This window comes from Temnothorax longispinosus, chromosome 1 (genome assembly GCF_030848805.1).
Source record: "Temnothorax longispinosus isolate EJ_2023e chromosome 1, Tlon_JGU_v1, whole genome shotgun sequence".
NCBI classification, from domain to species: Eukaryota; Metazoa; Arthropoda; class Insecta; order Hymenoptera; family Formicidae; genus Temnothorax; species Temnothorax longispinosus.
In genome coordinates this window covers 2,535,429-2,549,979 of record NC_092358.1, presented here as the reverse complement: position 1 = coordinate 2,549,979, position 14,551 = coordinate 2,535,429, and the positions used below count along the sequence as shown (strand labels likewise).

The window sequence follows — 14,551 nt, the reverse complement described above, 5'->3', positions numbered from 1 at the left end:
ATCGGTCTTAAACTATTAAAAAATTCCAACGTGCGTCGTCCGAAATTTTAGGATAGAAGATTTACGTAGGAAATTTCCATACGTAACAGCGTTAATGCAACGCTCGATATTCGCGAATCCGTCACCGCTGGTTCGTCTTCAGGTGTAATTGTATTTAATTAGAATTTTAATTAAGACGGTCACTTCGGAGAAGCAACTCGTGTATCTTTTTTTTCAATCTTCAAATCAATTTAATTACAACGTGGACGGGTAATCAAACAAATAAACCCAAGTATATATTTAAATGTTGAAAAGAAGATTCTCAACGTTGGACGTTTTAATATTTAAATACATAAATATTTTAATTAAAAAAATTAGTTGAAAATAAAGTCATGTTAACAACTTTTTTTTGTTAATGCATTTAATCGCAATGGCATTCGGTATATATATAAGCAGGACGGTCTTTAAAAATATTGTATTATTCTTAAGTATACCTTTTCCTCGATACTAGTACCAAATTAAATAAAATTAAATTATGCATTATCAGATGAAATCGCGCAATTTGCAGATGTAGCATGGACGCGCACCAAAATGATGCTTTATCGGCAGTGTCGGAAAATGAGCGTGGCTACGTAGTACCAATTTCGAAGATAGATGTATGTACATACTGATGCTAGTGTATGTATGTATGTACATACTGTATGTAACATATGTATGTACATACAGGTGATACAGGGTCTTTCGACGGTCCCATGAAAAAAACCGGGATGGCCAGGAATATCAGCCAGGAATGGCCAGAATGCTTCTTTCTGGCATTGTGTACAAAATCGCGTATTCCTAACCTCATTTTTTAAATAGACGAAAAAACGTTATATTGACAATCGATTGATACGAGTGAGGCAAATAATAAAAAACAGTACGTATTTCCTCTTCTTTTTCTAATAATTAATCAATTAATAGTTGATTCAATTAAACGTTATTTTTGGAACGAAAAGTTACCTAACCTATACGTTTCTACAGTTATTCGAATTTTTAACATTTTGATGTATTATTATGCATTGATATAGCATATATTATTTATATAAATTCTATATGTATGTATATAAAATTTAAAATCTGTTTAAATTCTAACTATACAAAATTAAATGTATTAAAATTATTATATAAAGAATGTTGTACTATTATATAATTATATTTTTATAAATTATTTTATATTTAAAATTATTACTATACATTTGCAACATTCTACAGAATTACTGCTATAATATAAAATCTATAATAACATAAGTATTACATAATGTTCTTCAGTTATCTTACATAACTTATTATTTATCTTATATAAACTTTTTACAGCGACATGTCAAATCTAACTTTGCACACGCCAATGGCGGAATCTGAAAATGCAAGTGCATTGGAGTGGACGCGTCCTGATCAAGTGATGCAACTGCATCGTATGAAATTAAAGAAACGTGCGCTTCAAGCGCGTATAAACAAAACGACCATCAACGCTGGTGATCGACAAACGGCTACGAATTTAGACGCGCTTAACTCCAGTGTTAATGTACCACAACGTATATCTTACCAGAAGCGTAAGAACCCTTTCGCGATCAATGAAACGTGTAAGAAGCAGAAGGATTTAACGTCAACCGGATTAGAAATCAGTAACGACAACACATTGTTTGAATTACTACACATCGACGTTCAACAGGAGAAGCCAACGACAGATTCATCCACAAAGGATTCCTTGACTTTTGCTAACGTTCTTTCAAAACTAGAATCGACTAATCAGACTTCAGACGCAAGTGCTCCAAAGGGTGCAAAGCATATTCCTATAGATTGGACATTGAAAACTAAAATGAGGTTTATGTCTCCAAAGCCTTTTCCATGGAACGGCAAGCTCAAAACGAGCGAAGAGGCATCAGGCACCACAGGATTTGTGAGATGTTTAGATATCGGAGAGAAAGAGACAACTTTGGACACTAGTTTAAACGCAAGGTTGGTTTTATTAGTTCTTGCCTATGTGTCTATTTGTTTTTCTAAGTCTTGTAATAATGTCTTGTTATATTCTGATTAGATTCCATCAATGTTGCTTGATATGGCAACATCCATCTTTACCGTGGTTAGAGTTATTCCCTCGCTCTGCTGGTAAAGTGAGTGCATCTCTCGCAAATAATGCATCGATAGTGAACAATCAAAATATGAAAGATGCATTGTATCGAGAATGGTGTGATAGCTTCAGATCCCTATTTCATTTATTGCGAGCAAGGCAATGTCCATACTTTTACGTATGCGCGAACACATTTACAGTGCTTTTTCGTGCCGCTGGAATCTGCGGATTGTCAGAGATTCATGCTCTTATTACACCTACAACACGTGGATTTCGTCAGTCATTAAAACAAGAAGGTAGAGAATTCTATTGACTTATTTTATTTAGTTATTTATCGATAAAATGAATCTTTGATGACAGTACTGGTAAAGCTATAGGTATTCGACATGATATGAATAATGAAATATTAGTCATGTGATAAAAAATAATCTTACGATTAGTAAAATATATCTACACACTGTGGGATAAAAGTAAAAACAGATTTTAGAATATTAAATTTTATTTTGTTTAAAAATTAATTGTGTCTTTCAACATATTTCAGAAATAGAATTCTCTATGCCTTTAAGGAAGGATTACAAAAGACGATCCGACCCGACAGATCCCGATTCTAAAACTGCAGATGTGTCTACCGTGGATTGTCAGCAAGAGAGTGAAAATTACGAAGAAGAAGAAGATGATGACGAAACTCAAGACGCATGGCTCGAGAGTCTTGGAGTAGAAAATTCAGAAATTAAGAAAATTAATCACTCACAGGTATGCATAAATATTGCGCATTCTCAATTTGTCCTGATGTTGCGATTTTATTTTAGGCAAGGATGACTTTGGAGAAAGAAAGCGAGGTAGATAACTTGAGACAATCCCTTGTGTTCGTAAGAGGTGTGGAGACGCAGGCGTTGTTTAACTTCCTAATTAATTGCAAGTCGGCTATCGCGATGACCGGTGCGTTAGCCGGTGTTCCTCCTACGCTTTTGGCTCCGACGGCCTTCCACGGTGCTACGTTAAAACCGCTCAAGGTATCGCATAATTGACGGAACAGTTCGTTTTTATTTTAGAGAATTTTGGTCCCATATCTATTACTTTCTTTTTTTACTTTTTTTTATAAAGGTTCGAGAAAGCGTAGTGCGCGATAATAACGACAGATACTATTCCCTCGAATTGAAAGGACCCCTTTTGCCGCATGTGTTGCCTTCTCTCTGTCACTTGATGAAATCCAGTCAATTGGAGCAGTACTCGGCAAGCTGCGCGCAGTTGGCCTCGACAACTTCGTTTTCCACGGCGAGGCACGGTACGGGCACGCGAATACACGTGTTTGCGCGCATGTTAATCGACGCGGAATCTTACAAACTAAATAGCGAAAATAATATTTATATTCCTACAGGCCACGCGATTGTCACGAGAGAAGAAGATCTCGATACCACGAAGGACTCCCTACCGCCTAACGTTTTCGGGCAAGAAAATTTGAGCGATTGCGGATTTAACGAAGAATTATTGAGCCATTTTTGCAGTCCCGACCCGGCCAGGATAGAAATTTTGGATAGCCTCAAATTTTTTAACGGACTATATACATGGTCGTGATCTCGCGATCATATAATTTAGAAATAAATATAGCACAGATTTAAGTACAGGACCTTTGTAAAGATTAATTTAAAAAAGGCAACTGACTTTAGCCTAAGCGTTAGGACAATGTTACGTCGCTGGCGACACGTATACTTAACGTCCGATAACGAAATATCGTTATGCTTGTGAAGACATAGGGATCTAATGTCATCTAAAATGTAAGTATATATCTAATGTGATGACGATTGTTTAATGTAACTACATGATTTATATACACAAATTGTAAGATTTCTATTTTTATTGACGTGTAATTTAACGTGTGTAATTTAACATGTAATTTTAAATTGCGAGATTGTACATACATATCACGTGTGAGAAGACAAGGAACATTATCGATATCAGATAAAGACGTTTTCATTTAAACCGACGTAATATTATAATCGCCCTAACGATAACTTTGTAGATTATAATAATCGATATTTTACGTTTTGTCGCGTTATATGGACTTTCGTTTAATGCTGGTACATTTATGGAAAAATCAAATATTGCTTATTTATTATATTATACATATATCGTATATACGTACACGTTTAATGCGAAAAAGGAAGAAAGAACGAGATTACGATTATAACGAACTAATTTAACGCGGTTGTTTTTTTATGCAGGAAGGACAATCGCATTGTCATCATTAATTTAAAAGCCTTCCCAGAAGGAGTCACGCGCGACGGTAACACCATCGTTAAGAAGGGCCGTTCGAGAACCCCGGGAACGACGTAGGTGGGGTCCGCACAGCGGATGGATTGCCCCTAAAAATAACGAATCGATATTCGCCCGCTGCCCCCAAATCAGTTGCCGGACTCGCCGGACTCGCCTGGGTCAGCGAGAGAGACAGAGAGGGAAAGAAAGAAAAGAGGAAGAGGAACAGCGTGTGTGTGTCCACAATACGGAAAATCAATTGGTTTATTACATCGAGACGCATTTCTTTCTCTCTCTCTCTTCCGAATCACATATGATCCGCCCGGCGCAATTACGATTGACACAGCACGCGTCATAAATATTAGAATAGTTCGGCCGAGAAAACTCGCCGTAGGAACATCGCCCCGTCGAATGCGTTTGCCGCGAGGCGCGGCGGGCACGGCTGCGAATTAACGCGCGCCATGCCGGGGGCTTACGTCAGGGCTCGTCGCCGTATTGCGACACCGCGCCGAGGCGGAGGCGGTTTCGCGTTGCAAGGTCTTCCTGGCGCGGCTCGAATTTTTCGTGCGAGCGCGCCGTTTTCCAGCTCGCTGCCGCCGCCGCCGCCGCCGTCACCGCACGTTTCCACGAGCGAATTTTAATTCCCGCCGTCCCCCGCCCCGTCCCGTCTCTCTCCCTCCTTTCTGTGCGAGCGAATTCCTGGCGAGCGACGGGTATCTTATCGCTCGTGCGATACAAACGGAATTCGAAGACGCTAATGGGAGTACGGGCCCGAGTTCGATACTTCGGCTCGTGCTCCGAGGGGGAACGCTCGTTTTAACCGAATGAGATTAAAAACGTCGTGTTTACGTGTCGTCTCTCTCTCGGATATGGAATGTGCAGGACGGTTTCTACCTGCCAGGTCCACGTCTCTCTCGAGGATTGCAGAGCTCTCTCGGTTGCATCGAGTCGATTTTTCTTCCGCGAAAATCGAGGAGTATCATAGCTCTTCGCTCATTGCAAACTAAAAGAAACAATTGCGGGGAAGACAAATATTAAAATCAGTTTTCCTCGCTTGATGTCAAGTTTACTTTTAGATTTTAATTCGAGTCTCATTAGTATAACATCCATAACATCGAGAAGAAGCGGCGATGAGGATGGTGACCGATCGTCCCCCGGGGCAAATAAAGTCGACTCAAAATTGATCGAAGCGGAAGCACGCAAGCGACACACCCTGCGTCTCGACATATTTACGCATCCCGAGATCCGCGCGCTTTGTGTCCTTCGTTCGGCGCCACCCCTAATGATACTGCGTAGAAATGTCGATAGCTATCTCGGGGACATAGATTACAATTATCTTCCGAATGCCACCTCCGTAGCATATGGCGCGAGACAGAAGAGAAAGAAATGAGAGAGAAAAATACAAATTCGAAGCCCGCGTAAAGTCGATCCCGTGAAGAAAGGAGCGTTGTTTTCGCCCGACGAGAGGCAAACCCCTCGTCGACGCGAGGATTCGGGGTGGATGAAGATCGTTGGGTACTGGGTACGCGTCGGGCGTTGGTAAGGCACCCGCGACGCGTAGCGAAGCGACGGGGGCCGCACAAGGGGGGAAGAGCGTCGCGGCGCGCGTGAGCGAGAAAGACTATCCGATTCGGAGGGACGGAGAGACGAGAGCGATGTAAAATCGGGGCTCGGCCGAAGGGGGGAAAAAGACGGAAAATCCGAGGGGCGAGAGCGAGTGAGAGAGAAAGAGACAGAGAGGGAAGAGAGGAGGGGGTTAGAGAGACGACGACGACGACGACGCTCTCCCCGTGGCACGCTACACGTGCGCGCGTGTGCGTGAAATGCGTGCGCGGGGGGTTTTGAGAGGCCGACGGCACACCACGACGATGATGACGACGGCGACGACGACGGCGACGGCGGCAGCGGCGGCGGCGGCAATGCCGACGATGTACACGACTACTACTACGACGCCGCGTGGGGGTTGCACGAAGACCCCCTGGTGGGGTTCTGGCCGCCGACCCTACAGTCCCCCGCTGGAAATGATATCAGTCGCAACTCGGTCGAGGGAGCCCCAGCACGCGTCGCGTCACGCCGTCGGTCGCGCCGTGCCCCTCGCAGAGCAGTAGTTTTCTCCTATCCCGCGATTAACACGCGAATAGTAACCCGCCCCTCCAAAAGCGAGTGTGTACACGTACATCGCGCCCGTCGCCGCCCGAGGAAATCGCCAGAGAAACCACCCAGCCGTGCGCCGCCGGAGGCTCCGACACGCGAGGCCTACACGTCGGGGAGAAAGGGGGTAGATCCCCCGCGACACCGTCGTCCGCCCTGAAATTGGAGCTTTTCTCGTCGGAGGTCGCAGGTCGCAGGTACCCGCGAGGTGACCGTCGCTACGACGGTGTTTCTTGCGCGCGTTCTTCCTCTATAGCGAGACCGAGAGGAAATCGCGCGACGTGGAGCAGGGACGCGGGACGGAGCGAGAGAGAGAAAGAGAGAGGTAAGAGCTGCTGCTCTTTATCTGTCTCTCTCTCTCTCTCTCTCGCTCCCCTGGTCGCGTGTCCCTCCACCGCCTCTGCCGCCGGAGCGCGCGTTCCGGAGGCGCGACGTCGACGTCGAGGCGCGGATATTAATAGAGCTCGGGGGGAGAGAGAGATAGGCAGAAAGAGAGAGAGAAGAGGCACCGGGGCACCGGCGCGACTCCCGACGTCTTTCGCGCGCCGTTGGTGATTTCGCGTTTGGACGCGCGAGAGACTCGCGCATTCCTGGGACAGGGCGATCACGTGCGAGCCTCGTCGCCGCTTTTTTCGCCTCCTCCTTCCCTCCTTTCCCCGTCCCCGTCGTCGCGCGGATCCGCGCGTATACGTAAGCCGCACGTGAGTGACGCGCTACCACAGCGCTTCGCTTCGCGGCCAAAGCGCGTTTTCCCTCGTTGTTCTGCCCGCGTCGCACCTCGACCCGTATATTATTCCTCCCGATCAATCGGCCGATCGTTCCCCGGATTGGGCCGCCACGCGAGCCCGACGGAAGAACGTCGCCCGTGACGTTCAAGGCCTCTTCGAATCTCTTATCCGTTTTACATTTTCTCCTAACGACGCGCATATCTTATCTCGACGGAATCAGCGAAATGGAATTGTCGGAAGCGCCAGCTTGTTAATTCCGGATTTTTTTAGGCTACGGTCAACGTGACGCTTCAAAGCTTTTTGTAGCGTCACGTTGACTGTAGTCTTATTGTTAGACGTCGTTAAGCTCGGAATAAACGTTTTTAGAGCCTTTATTAAAATCACGCGGAAGTTCGCGTCGGTTTCGCATTCGCGAGGCTCTTCCGGTCGCGTTATATTACCCGCGACGGGGTAAAGATGGAGGGAAAAAAGGGCGCGTTTGGCCCATTCCCGGCCACGGGGGGAACGGGAATCCCTTGGAAATGCGTGGGGGGGTCCACCAACAAAATTATGGATCGAGGCAACGCGAGGGTTCACGTTCTGCGCATGACTATTCGTCGTTGTTAGCCTAGTCGTTACACACGTATACACGCACACGCGACACGCGCGCACGCACGCATACACGCGCCTGAGAACGCGCGCGAGAGAGAACCGCCTCCTCTCTTGGAGAACCCTCTCCTTCCGAGATCTCTTCTTCGCGCGCGCGACATACCCCCCCGGTCGCGAGTTTACCAACAACGATGCTCGAGGCTCGACGTCCGTCCGCCTCGTAAATTCGCGGCGCGAATACAAGTAGAACGATATCCCCGTGGTGGAACGCGTTCGTATGAAAAATTAAGAAACGAACTCGAATCGATTTCAGTTCGGACGGAGAACAACAACCAAGAGAGAGAATATTTCGCTGTAAGAGGTGAGGGGGCACGCGAAAACGGGTCTCCCAATCGTTGTGTTTGACGAGCGATCACGCGGCCGATTATATGGGACGCGCGGTGACACATCGGCGAATATCACCGCGCGCGGGATCGGAATAATTGTGCTGCGGAACGTGCCGATTAAAAGCGCGTCTGGCCGCGCCGAGTAGCGTCACCCCCCCGCTGCCCATGACGAGATTATTTCACTTATGACGCAACGATCGCGGATATATCGTGAAGAGCGTTATTAGCATTCCGCGCGCGCGCCCGCGCGCGCGTGATTAATAATTGTCTGCATAGTCCGGAATATTTCCTGTTACGAGTTACACTCGATCGGAAACCGCTTCTCAAGGAATATCTCGACGCGCGTTCTCTAAATTCCTCGGTTCGCGCATCCTTTGCGTCTCGCGCGTCCTGCCAAACTACCCAGGTAGCATTAATGTCTAAAAGACGATCGTAAAGATGTTTTTAAGATGCCAGAAATCTTAAAGATGTCTTTATGATGTCTTTTAGACATTAATTGCTACCTGGGTAGATGATTGCAGTTCACGCGGGCGAGTCAATTTGTTGTTATGCAAAATATAAGGCCTATTTATTTTAGCTAAATTTCTTGCACGGTTCATCTTTTCTCTTTTTCTCTCCAACGTGAAAGGAAAAAGAGGAAAGATGGACCGTGCAAGAAGTTCAGCTGAAACGAACATGCCTTAACGTTAAAATATAACATGGGGCGGTATAAACAAACGTGCAGATATACAACTGTTCTAAATATTAAAAAGAAAAGACAATGCAGATATATCGCGAGATATGTTTAATTGAGAATTCGAGAACACGCGGTTCGTGCAGCTCTGACAGTTTTTCAGAATATATTTCCCGGCACACGCGACGCATATATGCGTGCCTTTAATTACTAATTTACATAACCACTTGTTTAACGTACTTGATTAGAAAAGAGAGAAAAGCACATTTACCATACATAGAAAAACATGCTCTTTTGCGTGTAAAAGTAAGTTGGTCCTATACCGCGGCGTTGTGAATTAAAATACAAAATCTTTGTATTTCAGATCGATAATACTCGATAAAAGCATGGGCGAGAAGACGTTCAACCTGACGTGGAACAATCACCTGGCGAATCTGTCGGGTTTGTTCGAGGCTCTTTACAAGAGCGGCTCCTTGACGGACGCGACTTTGGCTTGCCAGGGTGGCATGTTGAGGGCCCATAGATTGGTGCTGGCAGCGTGTAGTCCTTACTTCGAAAGGGTCTTTAAGGAACATTACGGAGAGCAACCCATTCTCATTTTAAAAGGTATATATGGCACATTGACGCTTCGACAAAACACTCATGACGTTTTAAACGATATCTAAAGAAAGAAACTTTCAAGAACTTTTGTTTATTTGTTAAACAAAATATTTCATCTGAAAGAGAAAGAAAGAAGTGTTACAAGCTATTTTTTTTACACAGCTGTTCAAGATAGCGACAAAATCTTTTTCTTGATTTTTATGAGAGCTTGCGCTCCAGCGGACATAAAGAGGTAAAGTCCCATTAAAAAAAAACATGTAGTCTCCTCTGCAGGCTTGCCTGTTACTTCTTTCTCTCCCTTTGATGGACTCGGTATACATCGCGTGAAAATAAAAATTGAAAGGAAAAAGATTTTGTCCCCACCTCTATTTTGAAGGAAATTATTTTGTAACACTTTCGCGTGAAGGGATTAAAATGCATCTGAGGTACATTTTTATCGCTCAGGTGTCGCTGTCGAGGAAATGGAATGCCTGTTGGACTTCATGTACAGAGGATCCATCGATGTAGCGGAGGAGCACCTTCCCTCGCTGATAAAAACTGCCACCGATTTGGAGATACGCGGTCTCTCCGGGGAGCAGAAAACCCAGGAGAGCAACCGCAACCTCTACACCAGGGTCGAGACGCGGATGCAGCGATGCCATATCGAAACCAGAGTGCACACCACCGAGTACATCAAGGAGCCGTCGGTGATCCCTTTCCTGCCGAAGCACTCGACCGTCGATTCGATGGAGGACCACATTAAAGTGGAGGATATCGAAGTGGAGGACGACCCGATGGTGATCGACGGGCACGAGGACAGCTTCGACGAGCTTCCGCGATCCACGGAAACGCAAATTGTAAGCTCGGGGGATATGCGCTTTAGCTTATTTTGAAAGATATTATCTGAGGATCGTTCCAATTATTTAGAAAGTCTTTCTAATATATATTTATTGTAATAATTTTCAGAGGCGTATACCACCTCCGATGTACAAGCGGGAGACCAGATTCAAAGGGCAGAAGAGAGTATCCGTGGGCCGCGTGACACGAAACAACGACCCATTGGAATCGAGATCGAAAGACTCCTCGCGAGAATCGAGCTGCGAGGATTCCTCGAGGATCGTCAAGTGTGAGCCTAATCTTAACGACGAATCCGCGACGGATGTCGCGGTATCGAGCGTACATCAGGTAAGCGAGCTTATCTACCGGAAGGAAGTTTGCTAACGAAGCGTATTTTACGCGGTTGTAATAAATTTCGAAGCAATAATGGTTTTACCGTAACAGTAAACTGCTTTACTCGAGACAGATTAGTTTGTTGCAATATATAAAGAAATATAATTATAAAGTAAGATTTTTTTATTTTATCAACAAAACAGATTGTGCTGTAATAACTAATTATAGTAGCAAAGCTTAATCGTTTTCTCGCGAAATATGCAATCGCAGCGACAGTTTTGCCGCGACAGCAAAATTCTCTTTCTCTCCATATGCGTTTTATATATGCATACATGTACAAGTATACATATAAGATTATATATTGAGGCGTAACGTTCTTTTCTCTGATATTTTTTTTTATATAATACAATAACTTTTTGATTTATAATCGCTTCTACAAAGGTTTTAAAACAATTTTGTTCGTTAATTTATAGGAAACTTCGAAAAGCTCGGACGAACCGTCGAAGGTGGGTGTGAAGAGGAAATACGACGTCATGAAGAGAGTAGGAGGAAACGAGGGAAGAGAGACAAGGACGCTGAGCAAATCCGAAAGGGCGCAACACAAGCCCTTCTCCTGCGACCTTTGTACTTTGGCTTTCACGAGAGCGTCGCACTTAGCGAGGCATAGAAGAGTGCACACGGGCGAAAGACCCTTCGCCTGCAGTATCTGCCCGCGAATGTTCGCTAGGCAGGACAAGCTGAAGCAACATCTGGATTCGCACTTGCAATGGCCGAAGAGAAAGGGCAACCAAACAGTCCCCTCGTTACCAACGAAGGGCAAACGCGGCAGACCACGTAAGGTAGTGCAAGAGATATCGGAGAATTTGTAATTGCAGCCCGTCACATAAGAATGTTTGTCCGCATTGCGTTCGGCATTGCAATTTGTCTGCGTGTTTCTTTCTCATATTTCTTTAAAATAATAATTTCTCCTTCAGACAGCGCTCTTTCATGACGGACTGTATGTACACTGAGCTTCTTTCTGATGGCCTAGTCGGATACCAGCTATCTGTAAACGTTTCAGGTTAATTTGGAGCAATCTGCGATGATGGAAGAAATTTTAAAGTTTGGCGAGTTTAGCTCTCTATTGAACAAGTCGCATTCCGCGAATTCGACGAATAAGAGTGAAAATTCCGGGAATACTGGAGACGATGGCAAGAGGAAAGAAGCGCATCGTGACGATGACGATTCGTCCCAAAGGGAAAAAGACAACCGCGGCTGCCAGGTCGAAAATGGCCAAGATATCGTTTAAATAAAATTCTTCATTTTGTGGAATCTGGATTCACAAATATCCGTAAACCATATTTTTCTATGCACAATCGCGAAACACGATGATCAATGCAACATAAAGAAGGGAGAAATCTATCGAGCTTCTACGAAAAGTCGTGGTATCTTTTTCCCCGAGTCTATTTCAACTTTAATAGGGCTTATAATGTTTTTCTCGTCCGCGATCGGATATATACGTATATGCAAACGAGCACTCGCGTCGCTGTTACTGCGAACTGTTTAACGTAAGTACCTGAGATATCGACTACTAACGTTATTACCAAAGCGCACGAGCCTCCAAAGAATCCAACAGCATGAGCGAGAGTCGAGAGTGTCGTTTATCGTCGACTAGGTGCATCGTCATCGATTGGTATCATTAGTATCGAACAGTAAGATTAATATAAAGGAATACCTGCGCTCTATATACACATACACACGCGCAAGCGCGCAACACACACACACACACATACACATAACATAAATATATATGTGTATAAACCCGACCAAATAATATACGCGTGAAGATTATGGCTTGACTTTCACTGTAAACAATTTTGATCTTCCAACGTAACGTCGCTCAACATTTCACAATGCAATATATCTTGGTTTGAGATTCTCGAAAATGTTCACTCCGTGAATGAAAGTATCCATGCCCATTGTACGAAATGACGTGTGTGAATGACGTTATTCTAATGTGAGACCATTACGAGAGGCGCATGATGACATATGCATATACACATACTGGCACTAGCAGATCTTGACGTCGATATTGGGGTGTTGTTTCAACAAAGTTATTTGGTTTGATATTTTTCTTAGTATCACGCTTTTACTCAAGAATCAACCATGAAGATGTGGTGAAACATTACATCCCATTTTTACTTTAAAAAAATTTTTTTCTATTTTTTCTTAGATTCTTAAAATAAATCTAGCAAAACTAATTTTTTTTATTTAGAAGGGGAGAGTTTTAACCATTAAACCTCTTTCTAGGATCCGCCAGTGCACAGTAATGTCGTACGTACTAGGTTGCAATAATGTAGTACACCAATAGTATCTGATACAGTGTGAGTCATGCCTACGTGGTAATATTTTGTCATACGCGCGACTATAATACGTCAAGTACAAAATGTCCAAATGTTAGACTACGCGTACAACACTCTGCCACGCGACGACGGCGTAAATTAGGGGTGTGCGAGTACTCGAATATTTCTCAGGTACTACCGTCTCTTGGATAACGGGAAACCTCCAGGGAATAACAATAATAAGCTCCAAAAAGCAAAGCTTGATCTTCCCATGGTGGAAGTTGGAGAACTTTCTCTTTCCATAAAAGTTGCAAACTATAATGAAACCTGAAAGAAGCCAACGTGTCCACCCGAGATAGCTCTTCTCCAGGAGGGTTCAACTTGGGTTCTAGCATCATTAATAATAATGATAAGTCTGAATTCACATCATTTATTATAATGTGAATTTCGAAACTCACATTATTAATAATAATGATGTAAGAATGTCTGAAATTGAGCCGGCACTCTAAATAATTCAATCGGCTTACTTAAATCTTATCAGAGCAGTTTTACCGAATTTTCCCTCTATGTTAATGAATAATAAAAAAGTAAGAAGATATATATAATCGGGGTGCGCTCCTAAGACGCGAATAGCTAAATAAAGACGAGAATTGCGCGAGTACTCGCACAATCTCGACGTAAATAAATGGGCCTAGGGTTCCTCTCGATTTATTTAGATTCGCGACTGATATATAGGCGTATTTTTTTTATAGAGTTTTACGATTTGTGCAACATTGTGCCGACAATGTCGACGAGGTATAGCCTCGTCTTACCGCGAACGTTCGTCGAATCGGCCCTAATTCGAAACATTCGCGAACGTCCGCTCGGTACACGTCGGATAATCATGTGGTGTCATCAGTGTCATTATAATTGGTTATTACTGTTGTATATACAAATTGATTGTTATCGTAAGAATTGCGTTCTGTTTTGTTGAACTGGCTGTTGCTCGATCTCACGGACACACCGTTCGCCCATCCGTGACCGTGTCCATTCCCGTGGTAACGTGCAATTATTTTCAGTGATATAGACACCCTGCGTCGCTGCCGTGCGAGGTATGCGAAAGGTTCATATCTTGCATTCTATATATAGTGTGTAGCGCGTGTAAATAAATTTTCAAGTGAAGACGAGAACCTCATCCCCGCTTCTTGTCCCTTCTTGTCCAAGCTGGTGAATCCTATATCGCGCCCCGGATTCGCTCCGAAGATGAGAATGGGAGTAACCAGGGAAGGAAGCACCTCTCTTAATTGTTAGTCTCCAATATCATTGTATTCATTGAGAGACATACAGTATACCTTTTACAAATATGTGTCCGGTTCTACATATATAACTGTTTGATTTGTTCGGCGGGACGGGGATGGGATCAAATGGAACGGGATCCGCGCGTTAGATCCTCCTCTCTCCTTCCTCGTCCTTTCTCGCGCGCGCACGTGCTCGGCACGCGGAAATCTCGCCTCCTTCCCTTCGTATCGAAAAAATAACGCCGGAGTTTATATACGCTAAAACAGGATCTACGTGGATCGAACTCGCAACTCGCTCGTCGACCTCGGCGCGACTCCACGCACCCGCGGATTTTTCAC

At 44.3% G+C, this 14,551-nt stretch overlaps 2 protein-coding genes across 7 annotated transcripts; both read left to right on the top strand.

Annotated features, from left to right (window-relative positions):
• Nucleotides 1–683: 683 nt before the first annotated feature.
• On the top strand, nt 684–4,066 carry Hd (humpty dumpty). The gene is made up of 7 exons (XM_071777608.1): nt 684–895; nt 1,333–1,974; nt 2,054–2,382; nt 2,628–2,839; nt 2,896–3,099; nt 3,191–3,371; nt 3,465–4,066. The coding sequence occupies exons 2-7, from the start codon at nt 1,337–1,339 to the stop codon at nt 3,659–3,661; spliced, it is 1,761 nt and encodes a 586-aa protein (XP_071633709.1). The 5' UTR covers nt 684–895; nt 1,333–1,336; the 3' UTR covers nt 3,662–4,066.
• A 2,267-nt stretch (nt 4,067–6,333) lies between these two features.
• On the top strand, nt 6,334–14,096 carry LOC139812645 (uncharacterized). Of its 6 annotated transcripts, none has more exons than XM_071777630.1 (6): nt 6,334–6,687; nt 9,230–9,471; nt 9,910–10,301; nt 10,411–10,629; nt 11,088–11,453; nt 11,675–14,096. In XM_071777630.1, the coding sequence occupies exons 2-6, from the start codon at nt 9,252–9,254 to the stop codon at nt 11,900–11,902; spliced, it is 1,425 nt and encodes a 474-aa protein (XP_071633731.1). In that variant the 5' UTR covers nt 6,334–6,687; nt 9,230–9,251; the 3' UTR covers nt 11,903–14,096. The 6 variants fall into 6 exon arrangements, with proteins under 6 accessions (XP_071633731.1, XP_071633759.1, XP_071633774.1 ...); XM_071777658.1 differs by having other exon boundaries at nt 6,334–6,698; XM_071777673.1 differs by having other exon boundaries at nt 11,088–11,448; nt 11,675–11,816.
• Nucleotides 14,097–14,551: the final 455 nt, after the last annotated feature.